This window comes from Oncorhynchus mykiss, chromosome 21, assembly GCF_013265735.2.
Source record: "Oncorhynchus mykiss isolate Arlee chromosome 21, USDA_OmykA_1.1, whole genome shotgun sequence".
In the NCBI taxonomy this organism is placed as follows: domain Eukaryota; kingdom Metazoa; phylum Chordata; class Actinopteri; order Salmoniformes; family Salmonidae; genus Oncorhynchus; species Oncorhynchus mykiss.
The window spans coordinates 51,542,466-51,555,067 of record NC_048585.1 but is presented as its reverse complement, the minus strand read 5'-3'; the positions used below and the strand labels follow the sequence as shown (position 1 = coordinate 51,555,067).

The following is a 12,602-nucleotide window of genomic DNA, read 5'->3' as shown; positions in this document are numbered from 1 at the left end:
ATATATATATGAATATATGAATATATATATATATATATATATATATGTATGAATATATATATATATATGAATATATATATGAATATATATATGAATATATATATATATATATATATATATATATATGAATATATATATATATATATATAAAAATGAATGGACTTGGATTAATATATGGATTAATTATTGCTAGCTTTTCATTTGAAAAACCCCAAAGGCAAATAACAAAACCACACATCTCAGGGTTGTGTTACATTTTATTTGGTCTCATTTTCTTTTTGAGTGTTTCCTTTATGTTTTTCCACAGGTTAAACTGTGGAAAAAACAAGTACATACATTCTCACACATACACACAAACACGCCTCTGATGCACAACAATAAAATAGTTTTTGATTAGGCCCAGCCCAGTGCGGATTTCACAAACAACTCAACAAATGACGACATCCTCTCAAAGCCCAACGACAAACTCATATGAACAGAAACCAAGGGCTCTATTCAATTCCTATTGCCAAGCTGAAATTTAAAGGCAATGTTCCCGCGTTGGCGGAGACAGCATTCCAGGTAAATGCTGCATATGTCGGCTCACTCAGAAATTACCTTTAAATTTCTATTCGCAAAATCTGTAACGCTTCAGCGATACAGACTGAATAGAGCCCCAAATCTGGGAAAATGTACTGCTTTGAGGAAACGCAACATAATACTCATCACATAGCCTATGTTTTGAAGAAAGCAAATATATATTCTACAAAGACAGGGAGGAGGTCACAAAATGTCCACTGTTGTCAAGACATATTTCAGTCAAACTGAAGACCTCATCTCTACTAGGTTGATAGCAGTCTATCAGTATGGGTGCCTCGAATGGATCTCCGGTTGGGATCTTGTTCAATGTACAAGTCAGAAGGATATCGCTCGAAAAATATTTATGGCTAGAGAGATTTTACAGAACCATTTGGTTCAATTTGGAAGCAGGAACGTCAGAGTTTTCCCCCACTGAAACACCCATACTGTTCCATCTTAAATACTCCACTGAAAACCTAATAGTGAAATACAATTAAAAACTATGTCGTCCCAAAAATATGAAGCAATCAAGCATCCTAACGTAGACAGTCTCTGGCCCTCTTCAAAATGTTTTAAGTCCAGTGTTTAAAATAGAAAAAGGGCCATTATAAAAATAGGATATCCTATCACTTGTCACCCTATATAAAACTCCATAGCAAGCTGATGGGAGCTGGTCATAGTAAGGAATACTACAGTGTATTTGGAAAGTATTCAGACCCCTTCCCTTGTTTCTAATTTTGTTACGTTACAGCCTTTTTCTAAAATGGATTAAATACATTTTTCCCCCTCAATCTACACACAATACCCCATTGTGTGTAGATTGTAACGTAACAAAATGTTGGAATACTTTCCAAATGCACTGTGTACAGTACTGTGATTATCTGAGTGTGAGTCCGAACATATCCGAGGGAATTGCACCATCCAAATAATCTTTTATAGGTTACTTATTGTTTGACGATTTTGATTAAATTAGTCCATTTAAGCAGGACTTTAGGGAGATGACCTATACCAACAAATACCCCCCAAGTATCTTGCATCTGAACTGTTTACTCAAATAAACCGAAAAGACAAGAGAGAGAAATCAGATACTTCCTTTATCGGAATCAGTCTAATTCAGGTTGACAGGGTAAACCTCTCTGACAGCTCCATCAGAGATATTCTAATTTGGTTTATTCAATTGATGTGTTCCATATGCTTTTGTGTAAGGACTTGCCTAGTTAAATAAAAGTTCAGATTTGTTCAGTTCAGTTCATAAAGTGTGGGAGAACGACGCATGGGCCAATCTGTGGTTATTTAGTTCCAAGGTCTAGATGCGTCTCCTCCGTAGCCAAACTGCTCTTATTATTGTCCTGTTTGACTATTGACCGAGTGTAAGAAAGAAAGCCGTTACCTGTATGAGCAATTAACAAAGATGTGTCAAAAGCACATGCATGTGTAATTGTTTAGTCTACAGCCAATCGCTTCCTCTAAAGTGTACTATATTTTGAATCCTCCCTGTGTGTGTGTATATATATATATTTTTTCAACCTTTATTTAACTAGGCAAGCCAGTTAAGAACAAATTCTTATTTACAATGACAGCCTGCCCTGGCCAAACCCGGATGACGTTGGGCCAATGTGTTGCAGCCTGGATTCAATCCAGGGACTGTAGTGACGCCTCTTGCACTGAGATGCAGTGCCTTAGACCGCTGAGCCACTCGGGAGCCCAAGTGTGGTTCTCTAGTGTGGTTGTCTTGGAAACAAATCTGCCTCATTTATTTGACTTAGGCATCTTAACTGTTATCATTTGAACGAGAGGACAACCGATTGTGACCTTGAAGAGCATTCAGACGAAAACAGATGAGAAATAGGCTTAAGAGCTGGCTTCAGAACTAGACGACGCCTGGTATTGGCTTAGCCTCACACATTGTTGGCTCCCTAGAGACTATTTTCCCCCACGGTTGGTAAAGGTAATCTTTAATCATTTTGTTTGACAACATCATGCAGAACAAAAGTACATGACAGGTGTTCACAAAGAGACATAATCCCCCTCTGGTAATAATAGCTGGGTACGAGAGGGTGGAAATGGAGTCCATAAATCGGGTTTATTTGAATGAACGTCTAATTCATTCAGTCCAGGTAAGTAGCGAGGATGCTGGGTAAATGAGCCGCGTCCGGCCCTAAATCTCCACTAACGATGAAGGAGAGGGCGAGCATGCCTTGGCTGAGGCAGGAAGCAATTACCGTAATAGACCCGTTGCGATTTGTTAAGTGAAAATAAAAGAGCTTCAATAATTTGGTTATGTTACTAACTGATACACCTCAAGGCTTGACACAAATGGACAAAGTATGCATGAATGAAGCCAGTATTTGTCCTAGAGACCTAACATGGTCTATTGGCTTACTTTCCTCTCCTCCTCTGCAAAGTTCTGTTTCATTCAGGCCTGTCAGCACGGATGGGGGGACGCCGATTCGCCATGACGGATGAGGCAATGCCTGAAAGGGCGGCGCGTCACAAACAACTCGTCAGGAGATTCTTATTGGAGCGCCGCCTGTCATCCGCATCAATCAAGGGACCAGCGGCGCGACCCGACAGCGGTCTAGGAGCGCTCAAGGAATCTAGTTTCCTGTCCAAAAACCTGTCATCACCATGACCAGGTTAGAAGACCATGGAGATAATCAAAAGAGAGAAACAAGGGCGGAGGGTTTTTTTCTTTCAATTGGGTTAAGGCCAGGGAGATAAGGTAGACTTTTGATTCTATTCAGACATCCTGAGTGAATTTGAATTGTGTACAACCGAAAGGTCATCCCAAAGTTTATCGTCTAATGACCTTTGCACCGTATGGAACAGCAGGGACTGTGAAGAGACACAAACACAGGCACAAACACACATGGATTTTGTACTGTAGATAAGTGGCAGTGGAGAAAGTGCCTGAGGGGGCACACACTTAATGTGTTGTGAATGTATTGTATCGTTTTAACTGCCTTAATTTGGCTGGACCCTGGGAAGAGTCCATCTAAGGCAGCAGCTAATGGGGATCCATAATAAATACAAATACAGCTAGTTATTTCAAGAAAATTGTAAATGTTCAATCTCACTGCCAGTGTAGTATGACACCCAACATGAAGGGGAGATTCCACTGTCTCTGCTTGTCTGATGGCTTGCCAAGATCAAAACAGACTCCTCAAACTGATCACTCTGACTCTTGACCCTAAAACAATCAAACGAAGTCAAACTGATCATCTACACAAGATCATCACATAGGTGGATAGTGACTGTGCCCTTAGTAAAGCAAACATACAACTTCACAAAAATGTAGAGAGGCATAAGTTGAGTAAACTCTCTTTGGGGTTATCTGTGCACTACACTACAGCTTCTAAAGGGTTGGACACATCCGACTGGCAGAGTGTGGTGTAAAGGATATCACAGATAAGACCTTGAAGAACTGAGACGGACATGAGGGCTTGGACCGAGACAGACTGACACATGACGAGACAGACGGACAGGCAGCAATACCGATGCTCTTCAGTTTCATCCCTATGGGTATTACAGGGGTTGTCTGTTGACTTGTATGTTGAGGCTAAAGTGCAGGGGTCTTGTATGGACTAGTATAGTAGGCAATAACACACCTGCCACAGCTTTAGATGACTCTGTGATGGGAGAGGGAAAAGCCAGGGGCGCAGAGCAGAGGAGCTGCTCTATATTCAAAGGCACCCTATTCCATATATGTACACTAGTTTTTTGGCAGGCATTCACACACACCGTGGGGTGTTGGGTTGGAACACAAGTCAGTACAATAAGGGTGTATTTGAGCATTCAGTGTCACAGGGCACTGCATGGATGGTTTACAAATCTACAAACTAAACCTAGAAAGGACCCTTTTGAAATACCAATTTGTAATACTATGAATGGGAATAAAATTACTTTTTGCAATTGACTTTTATAATCCTAAACATCCTTGGCCATTTCCTTGTCCTTTGGTGATGACTAGACCACTCCGACTCAGAGTTGCACTGGACTGCCCTTATCGACTCAGACATTGACACCGCTAGCTGTTTATTTCCAATAATCACAATTTAAATTCCATAGTACACGTATCTTCGCCTGGAATGAATGCTCACTTTCTGTTCTTTATCGGATATGAAATGATGACAGACCGATTTGGGGTTGACATATACTGTAGTCTCAGGCCACACCTGCCTCTCAAACAAATCTCAATAAGAACGATGACAAAGATCAAAGATGATATGTCTCTAAGTAGTTATGTGCACATCACATAGGGGGAGAGGTAGAGAGGGGAGGCACCTTGTAGGTTGAGATGCAGTCCAGTCAGTAGTCAATGGCGTGAAGCGAAAACGGACCCAATCTCTTTGGATCAAGAGAGGAGCAGTTTGCCTGACCTGAGAAGAAGGGGGATATAAGTGGTGGGTAAGGCTAGGAGTCTCTGCTGACCATCTGACCTGACCAGGAACGAAGTACTCTGTGACCCTGGTCCCGCGACCTGACCAGGAACGAAGAACTCTGGGCCCCTGGTCCCGCGACCTGACCAGGAACGAAGAACTCTGTGCCCCTGGTCCCGCGACCTGACCAGGAACGAAGAACTCTGGGCCCCTGGTCCCGCGACCTGACCAGGAACGAAGAACTCTGGGCCCCTGGTCATGTCCATTGGTCAGGAAAAACTCCAAGCCCTTATAATGAGGCATTGCTCTAAAGGGGGCAGGCTTCTGTATCATCTGGAATCGCATTAAAAGGGGACTCCTGCCGTGGATGCGATATCGAACAGCACTGCTTAAATCCCTTTAAAGAATCCGACTCATTTAGTCTAAACTTTATGTTGGGGGAAATGTATCAATTAGGCAAATATCTCCATGTTAATAAATTAACCCTGTCCTTATCACAATCCTAATTAATATTATCACTCAGTTCGTCAGCACAGTCATTAAGACTAATTACAAAGCTTGCCACTTGGGTAAACTCTCTTCCCCTAGAACGAAACAGCCATTGGATTCTAATGGCACGTTTTCTTGTGAGAGGATATCAATTTGTTTGCAGGTTATTATACTGTAGCTTCCCTTCTAACATGCCAATTAGTCACTAAGAAATGAGTGTAATATTCAGTGATCCTCTTTAAGTTGCTACTTCCAGGATTTCATCCAATCAAGATTTAACAGTATTCCCATGTTGGACTGGACAGAACCAATCCTGGTAGATAATACTGGACAAATGGGGGAGGGGCTATAGTTATGCACCCTACCACACTGTAAGGGCAAACATGTATAATGCTGTGGGCTGAAGCAGTCACATTCTTTGCCACATGAACGGAATGTGCTTTGAGGCGCCTCTAGTCCACCCAGGCTTTGTCGCCTGCTGACCTGCCAAATAATTCAGTCGCATTTTGGGAATGTGGTCAGAATGTTATTGGAATGTTATCTTTTTCCTGTTGGAATGCCTGGGTCCTGGGTTTGTTTGGCTTTAATATCCAGAGGATCTCTAAGGAATTATCGATTGGATGATATGGCACCTCTGTAGCCATACTTGGAGTACTCTCTCACATAGACCCATCACACGGTATTTATTGCAGAGAGAGACAAACACGCTTGAGAATTTGTTTGTTTGTTTGTCGAGGGTAAGACCAGAATCGTCGTCATATCTTGCACCTAGCTTCACTTAGCTCCTAGTCCTTGCACCTTTAAGCCAAATCATAGAAAATAGGTTCTGAAGTAGGTTCACCACTCAAGACCAGAAACCTTTTAAAATGCTTTATAAAGCAAATTGCACTCTAAATGTCCAAGGCCCTGAATGCTTACAGAGCCACAGATAAAGCAAGCTGCTGTTTCCAGCTTCATATTATCCACACACTTCAAAAAAGTAGTAAGAGACACGAGTGGAAGCGATAGAGGGACGTCTGATTGAGTCTGGAGAAGCCCACCGATCGGACTCTCCAAAATAGATGTGAGAGAGAAATCCTCTGGAATGAAATGGGCATCAGACGTTGGTTTGTTGTGCACAGAAATCCACTCCCACAATCCATTGTCACGGAGCTAGATGGCAGGCAGGCTTAGCTTCCTTGTTGGTTTCTAAGGCAACACGAAACCACTCCACTGTTTGGGCACCCCATTTCCCCTAAAGGGGAGCATGCATGAGTGTCATTTTTGTTTTGAATAGGACTCCAAATCCTCCTCATTCCTAACACAGGATATACACAACCTGTACCTGTCCATTTAGGGGGCTGGGGGCCGCATTCCTTAAAAAAAATGCTTCTATAAACTCTGTGCTATGAGAAAGGCAAGGCCAGGGTTGGAGGTTTAGTTTAGAAACGATCGTCTCTGGGTTGCGTGGGGGACTTGAAGGGCTTGAGTCCCAGAGTCCTCCCGGGTCGCGTCTTCTCTTTGGTGACCTCCAGGGACTTGACCCCGACCCCACACACCGCCGCCCAGCCCAGGTCAATAAGCGGCGAGTCGGCCGGGTTCAGAGGCGCCACCCGGAACGTGGGCAGGGTTGGGGACCCGTTGGTGGAGCAGGGTGCCGAGCGGGAGGTGGGGAACGGTGGCGAGAAGGGGTCAAAGGGCGAGGGCGTGTCGGGCGTAATGCCTGACAATGGGTCGGCTCTCAGTGAGAATGGGTCGCAGTCCGGGGAGGGGAAGGGGTCACAGTTCGTGAAGGGGTTGGTGGGCGAGGGCTGGTACCCCAATGGGTGGCTATCTGACCGCCGAGGGCTGCGGGCACCACCAAACACTCCGCCACCGCCCCCAGCAGAGACAAAGCTCCAGGGGTCGATGCGGGGTCGGATGGGGGAGGGGCGCGGGCGGGGGATGACGTTGACCTCCAGGCGACGTGTTTTGGGGCTCCAGAGGCGAGGGTCAGGGAAAAGGGAGAAGGGGACCGCCAAGGGATTGTCTTCTGACTCCAGACTGTCCTGGCACATGGGGAGGTCCAGGCCTGAGAGAGAGAGAGCAGATTAGATGAGTGGAACACAGAGATGATAATAAATATGTTACGTAACAATGAATTAAAACAGGTCTCGGAAGACTGAAGCATCAAAATCTACCACACGCCCCAAACAGGTTGCTAAGAGACAGGAAAATAAATAACAATTTCCCTGACAGCTTAGCTAATATAAACCACATATCACATAAATCACATAAATGGCAATTGACTAAGTGTGCAGACATTTGTCTTAGTCTTGTATTACAGACTGACAAAAACCTCACTTTCAGTGATGGAAATTACACCATCAGCTTCCATGTAGACGATAGGGTTGAAAAGGTGTGTGTCAGATGACCTGAGACAGCTCTCTGGAGGCAGTAATAATAGTAATAACTGCAATCTTAATTGTGCTGTTAAGCTCAACCATTGTGGTTGGGCCTATTTTATGGGCATTTTGGGAAAAAACCCTTTCAGTCTGTTGGGACACATACAATTCCTGTAGGTGTGGTGTAGGACATTATCTATGGGGAGAATTCTCCCACTAAGGGGAAACAGTCACTATAATGGAATTAGTCTTTAGCTCTGAACTCCAGAGCAGTGCTGTTAATCAAATGCACCTCCACGACACTTTCGACACCTTATAGTGTCTACCCATGCTTCAACAAACTGAGGCTGTTCTGGGGGGGGGGGGGGGGGGGGGGGGGGTTTACTCAGTGTATAGGAACTAGGGTGCCATTTGGGGGGTGTATACTCAGTGTATAGGAACTAGGGTGCCATTTGGGGGGTGTATACTCAGTGTATAGGAACTAGGGTGCCATTTGGGACGCATCCTAGAGAAACATAGAAATACAATTACACAGACATACTGAGTGTACCCATGAAAGTATAGTCAAATTGCTGAGCAGTGTTCTCAGATTTTTTATTTTCTTCCTTCTAGTAATACCATTTCTGTCCAAACAAGTTGCTGGCAAAAACGTTATAAGGACTTGTTATTTTCATGTCATTACATCTAATAAAACGTAACATATTACGGTGTACGGTAATTGCGTTGTTATTTGTTTTATTAGCTTTTGACTCTAAGTGCTCCTTGTGATGAGTTGCTTGACTAGAAGATGCAAGTTATTAGCAGCATTACAAGCAGAGGCAGGCTTGATGAAGGGCTCGAGGCTGTTCCACGATGGCATCCTTAGAGAGAACACTGTTGTCTGACAGACAAGACTAGATATGAAGTTAACATATAAAATGGCACCGGAGGGCAACTCTTTAAAACAGCCCTTAACTGACTGTGAGAATCTATTACCTTTACTCTTTAGCTCCTGCTCCACCATCATTATAACTGTCAGAGCTGCTATTAAGTAAGCCACACGCAACACATATGGGGGAGATGTGTGTTTTTGCTTCGTAATGATGAAATAATAAAAATCCCCTGTCTGGAGTCTGAAGGGGGAAGTGGGGTGTGTGTGTGTGTGTGTGTGTGTGTGTGTGTGTGTGTGTGTGTTTGTTGTGTGCATATGTCTGTATCTGTGCATATACACTCACCTAGTTGAGAGGCAGAGAGCAGGCCTTGGCTGGACCTCCTCCTCCTGTCTGACCCCTGGCCCCAGGCGTCACAGCCTGCCTCCCCATTGGTGTGGTGGTGGGACGGAGCCCAGTCTGCTGGGCTAGCCTGCCTCTGGACCTGGTAATGGGGGCTCCGGGGGCTCTGAGGAGTCTGGGCGTGCCTGTGGCAGGCCCTCTCCCGGCGGTGAGGCGGAGGTGGAGTGAGGGGCAGGGGATTCACCCCGGGGGCGTGCAGGGCGCAGGGGAAGTCAAAGAGGGGCCGGGGGAGGTGCTCCAAGTTGGAGAAGGTGATAAGGTCATCCACCACCGGGGGGTCCAAGGAGGAGGGGATTTTGAGGGCCGTGATGGGGACCTCCTGCAGAAGGTGGTGGTGGTCCAGGGGCGGGGGATTAGTCCGGGGGGGAACCCTGGGAGGGATGTGAGGCACGTCCAGGTGTCGTCCCAGGGCCACAGAGGCCAGGAGGGAGCCGCCGCCCAGGAGGGCCCGGTGGGTGCTCCTCAGCAAGCCTCCCAGGGAGCGGTGCTCAGGCCTGGGGGAGCCGGCCGGGGAGACCCCCTCCTCGATGCCAGAGTCCCCCTGAGGTAGAGTAGGCCTTGGGGGCTCTTTCACCGAGGAGCCTGAGGAGAGCAAGAGAAAGAAAAAGAGAAAGAAAAAGAGCGAGAGCAAGAGGAGAGAGGTTGGTTGGTCAGCTCATGCATACAGAATACTAATTTAGCACAATTTATAATCAGCTATGACCCAATTAGTTAGGATAGAGGTGGATTTTGTGTGAATATGGTAAAGTAACTCTGGTAGTGGTGAAGAGCATACCGTTTTGGACAGGGGTGGAGGGTCTGTACTCCTCAAAGTCATCCTTGGATTCTCCGTTCTCATTGCTGTCCATGTCCAGAAGCTTGGCTCTCATTGAAAGACTGGAACAAACATAATTGCTTTAAAACACAATATTTCTGATTCAGCCAATACAGTGCTCCGCATCGGATTCATATCTGGCCCTGTGTGTATGGAGAGGTGGATTTGATTTGATTTATTTAACTAGGCAAGTCACTTAAGTACAAATTCTTATTTAGGCCTCCTGCGGGGACAGGGATAAAAAAATTAAATTCAATTATAACGAGACAACACAAGAGAGACATAAGACAACATAGCAAGGCAGCAACACATAACACAGCATGGTATCAACACAACATGACAACAACATGGTAGCAGCACAAAACATGGTACAAACATTATTGGGCACAGACAACAGCACAAAGAGCAAGCAGATCGAGACAGCCATAAATCACGCAAAGCAGCCACAACGGTCAGTAAGAGTTTCCATGATGGAGTCTTTGAATGAAGAGATGGAGATAAAACTGTCCAATTTGAGTGTTTGTTGCCGCTCGTTCCAGTCGCTAGCTGCAGCAAATTAAAAAGAGAAGCGACCCAGGGATGTGTGTACTTTGGGGACCTTTAACAGAATGTGACTGTCAGAACGGGTGTTGTATGTGGAGGATGAGGGCTGCAGTAGATATCTCAGATAGGGAAGGGGGGGGAGGGGGGGGGGGGGGGGGGGAGTGAGGTCTGAGAGTTTTATAAATATTCATCAACCAGTGGGTCTTGCAACAGGTATACAGAGATGATCAGTTTACAGAGGAGTATAGAGTTCAGTGATGTGATATGTCCTATAAGGAGCATCGGTGGCAAATCTGATAGCCGAATGGTAAAGACAATCTAGCCGCTTGAGAGCACCCTTACCTGCCGATCTATAAATTACGTCTCCGTAATCTAGCATGGGTAGGATGGTAATCTGAAATCAGGGTTAGTTTTGCAGCTGGGGTGAAAGAGGAGAGCTTACTATAGAGGAAACCAAGTCTAGATTTAACTTAAGCCTGTAGCTTTGATATGTGCTGAGAGAAGGACAGTGCAACATCTAGCCATACTCCCAAGTACTTGTATGAGGTGACTACTTCAAGCTCTAAAGCCTCAGAGGTAGTAATCACACCTGTGAGGAGAGGGGCATTCTTCTTACCAAACCACATGACCTTTGTTTTGGAGGTGTTTAGAACAAGGTTACAGGTAGAGAGAGCTTGTTGGACACTAGGAAAGCTTGTCGGAGAGCATTTAACACAAAATCCGGGAAGGGACCAGCTGAGTATAAGACTATCATCTGAATATAAATGGATGAGAGTTTCCTACTGCCTGAGCTATGTTGATGTAAATTGAGAAGAGCGTGGGGCCTAGGATTGAGCTTTGTGGTATTCCATTGGTGATAGGCAGTGGCTGAAGATTTGACTTTATACACTACACTCTGAGGTAGTAAGCAAACCAGGCCAAAGACCCCAGAGACACCAATACTCCTTAGCCGGCCCACAAGAATAGAATGTCTACCGTATAAAAAGCTTTGGCCAAGTCAATAAAAATAGCAGCACAACATTGCTTAGAGTCACGGACAATGGTGACATCATTGAGGACCTTTTGAAGGTTGAGTTGACACAACCATAATCTGAATGGAAACCAGATTGCATACCAGAGAGAATACTATAGACATCAAGAGAGCCAGTCAGTTGATTATTAACAAGTTTTTCCAACATTTTTGATAAACAGGAAATAGAAATAGGCATTGAACAGTTAGGATCAGCTTGATCTCCCCCTTTAAATAAAGTATGAACCGTGGCTGCCTTCCAAGCAATGGGAACCTCCACAGACAGGAGAGACAGGTTAAAAAGGTTGGAGATAGGCTTGGTGATGATAGGGACAGCAACCTTAAAGAAGAAAGGGTCTAAACCATCTGACCCAGATGTTTTTTGGGGGGTCAAGTTTCATGTGATCCTTTAGCACCTCGGACTCAGTGACTTCCTGTAAGGAGAAACTTAGTAGCGGGGCAGGGGAAAAATAGGGAGGAGCATCAGGGATAGTTGCATTAGAAGGGGAGGGAGATGAGGAAATATTGGACGGGCAAGGAGGCATGGCTGAGTCAAATAGGAATCCTGACTTAATGAAGTGGTGATTACAGAGCTAGGCCATGTGCTTGTTGTCAGTATAAGGGAGGGGGTTACTACCTGCTCTCCTGTGGGCTGAGGCGCAGAACTTTGGGACTCTTAGGGCTCTGGGGCCTCCAGTGGGGCCCCAGCCAGTCCCCGTTGGCCTGCTTGTTGTGGGGAGGGGCCTCTAGGGGCCACATGGAGCTCAGACCAAACGCCCTGCTGTTCTCACTAGGGCTGACTGGAAAGAGAGAGAAAGAGAGAGGTTTGGGAATAGAGGGGAGAGGCATGGAGTGACAGAGAATGGGGGAATCAAAGTGGGCAATAATAGAAGTGATATTCCACCTGGTGCTGCACACTTAGACTTTCTCATCCCCTCAGGGCTAGCGATGCTAACTCAGCTACGCTAATGTTAAACAAACACTGACTGCATGACTCAGCAGCTCTCGCAGCGCCGTCACACAACAGGCATCCCGTCCTAAAGGGGGTTCTGACTCCGAGATGCAAACTGCTGTCACGTTAGTCATTCACGACGTCGCTGCAATCTCTATGGGCTGTGCAAAGATGCTAGATACAGTGCAAAGATGCTAAGACGCTAAAGCGCTAACATAATGCTA

At 45.3% G+C, this 12,602-nt stretch overlaps 1 protein-coding gene across 2 annotated transcripts in view; it reads right to left on the bottom strand.

The window, feature by feature from the left end:
- Window positions 1-237: 237 nt before the first annotated feature.
- Window positions 238-12,602, bottom strand: part of LOC110500695 (mitogen-activated protein kinase kinase kinase 11) — a 45,548-nt gene continuing 33,183 nt past the window's right edge. Inside the window, exons 7-11 of one of the 2 annotated variants that reach the window (XR_005038634.1) lie at window positions 12,064-12,226; window positions 9,836-9,936; window positions 9,004-9,642; window positions 5,080-7,476; window positions 238-4,997 (exon numbers count right to left, since the gene is read on the bottom strand). Coding sequence is in view for 1 of the 2 variants with exons in the window: in XM_021578200.2 (XP_021433875.2) it covers window positions 6,848-7,476; window positions 9,004-9,642; window positions 9,836-9,936; window positions 12,064-12,226 (1,532 nt within the window). In the remaining variant the exon portion in view is untranslated. Of the gene's footprint in view, window positions 7,477-9,003; window positions 9,643-9,835; window positions 9,937-12,063; window positions 12,227-12,602 lie in introns of both variants that reach the window. The other variant, XM_021578200.2, reaches the window with a different exon arrangement.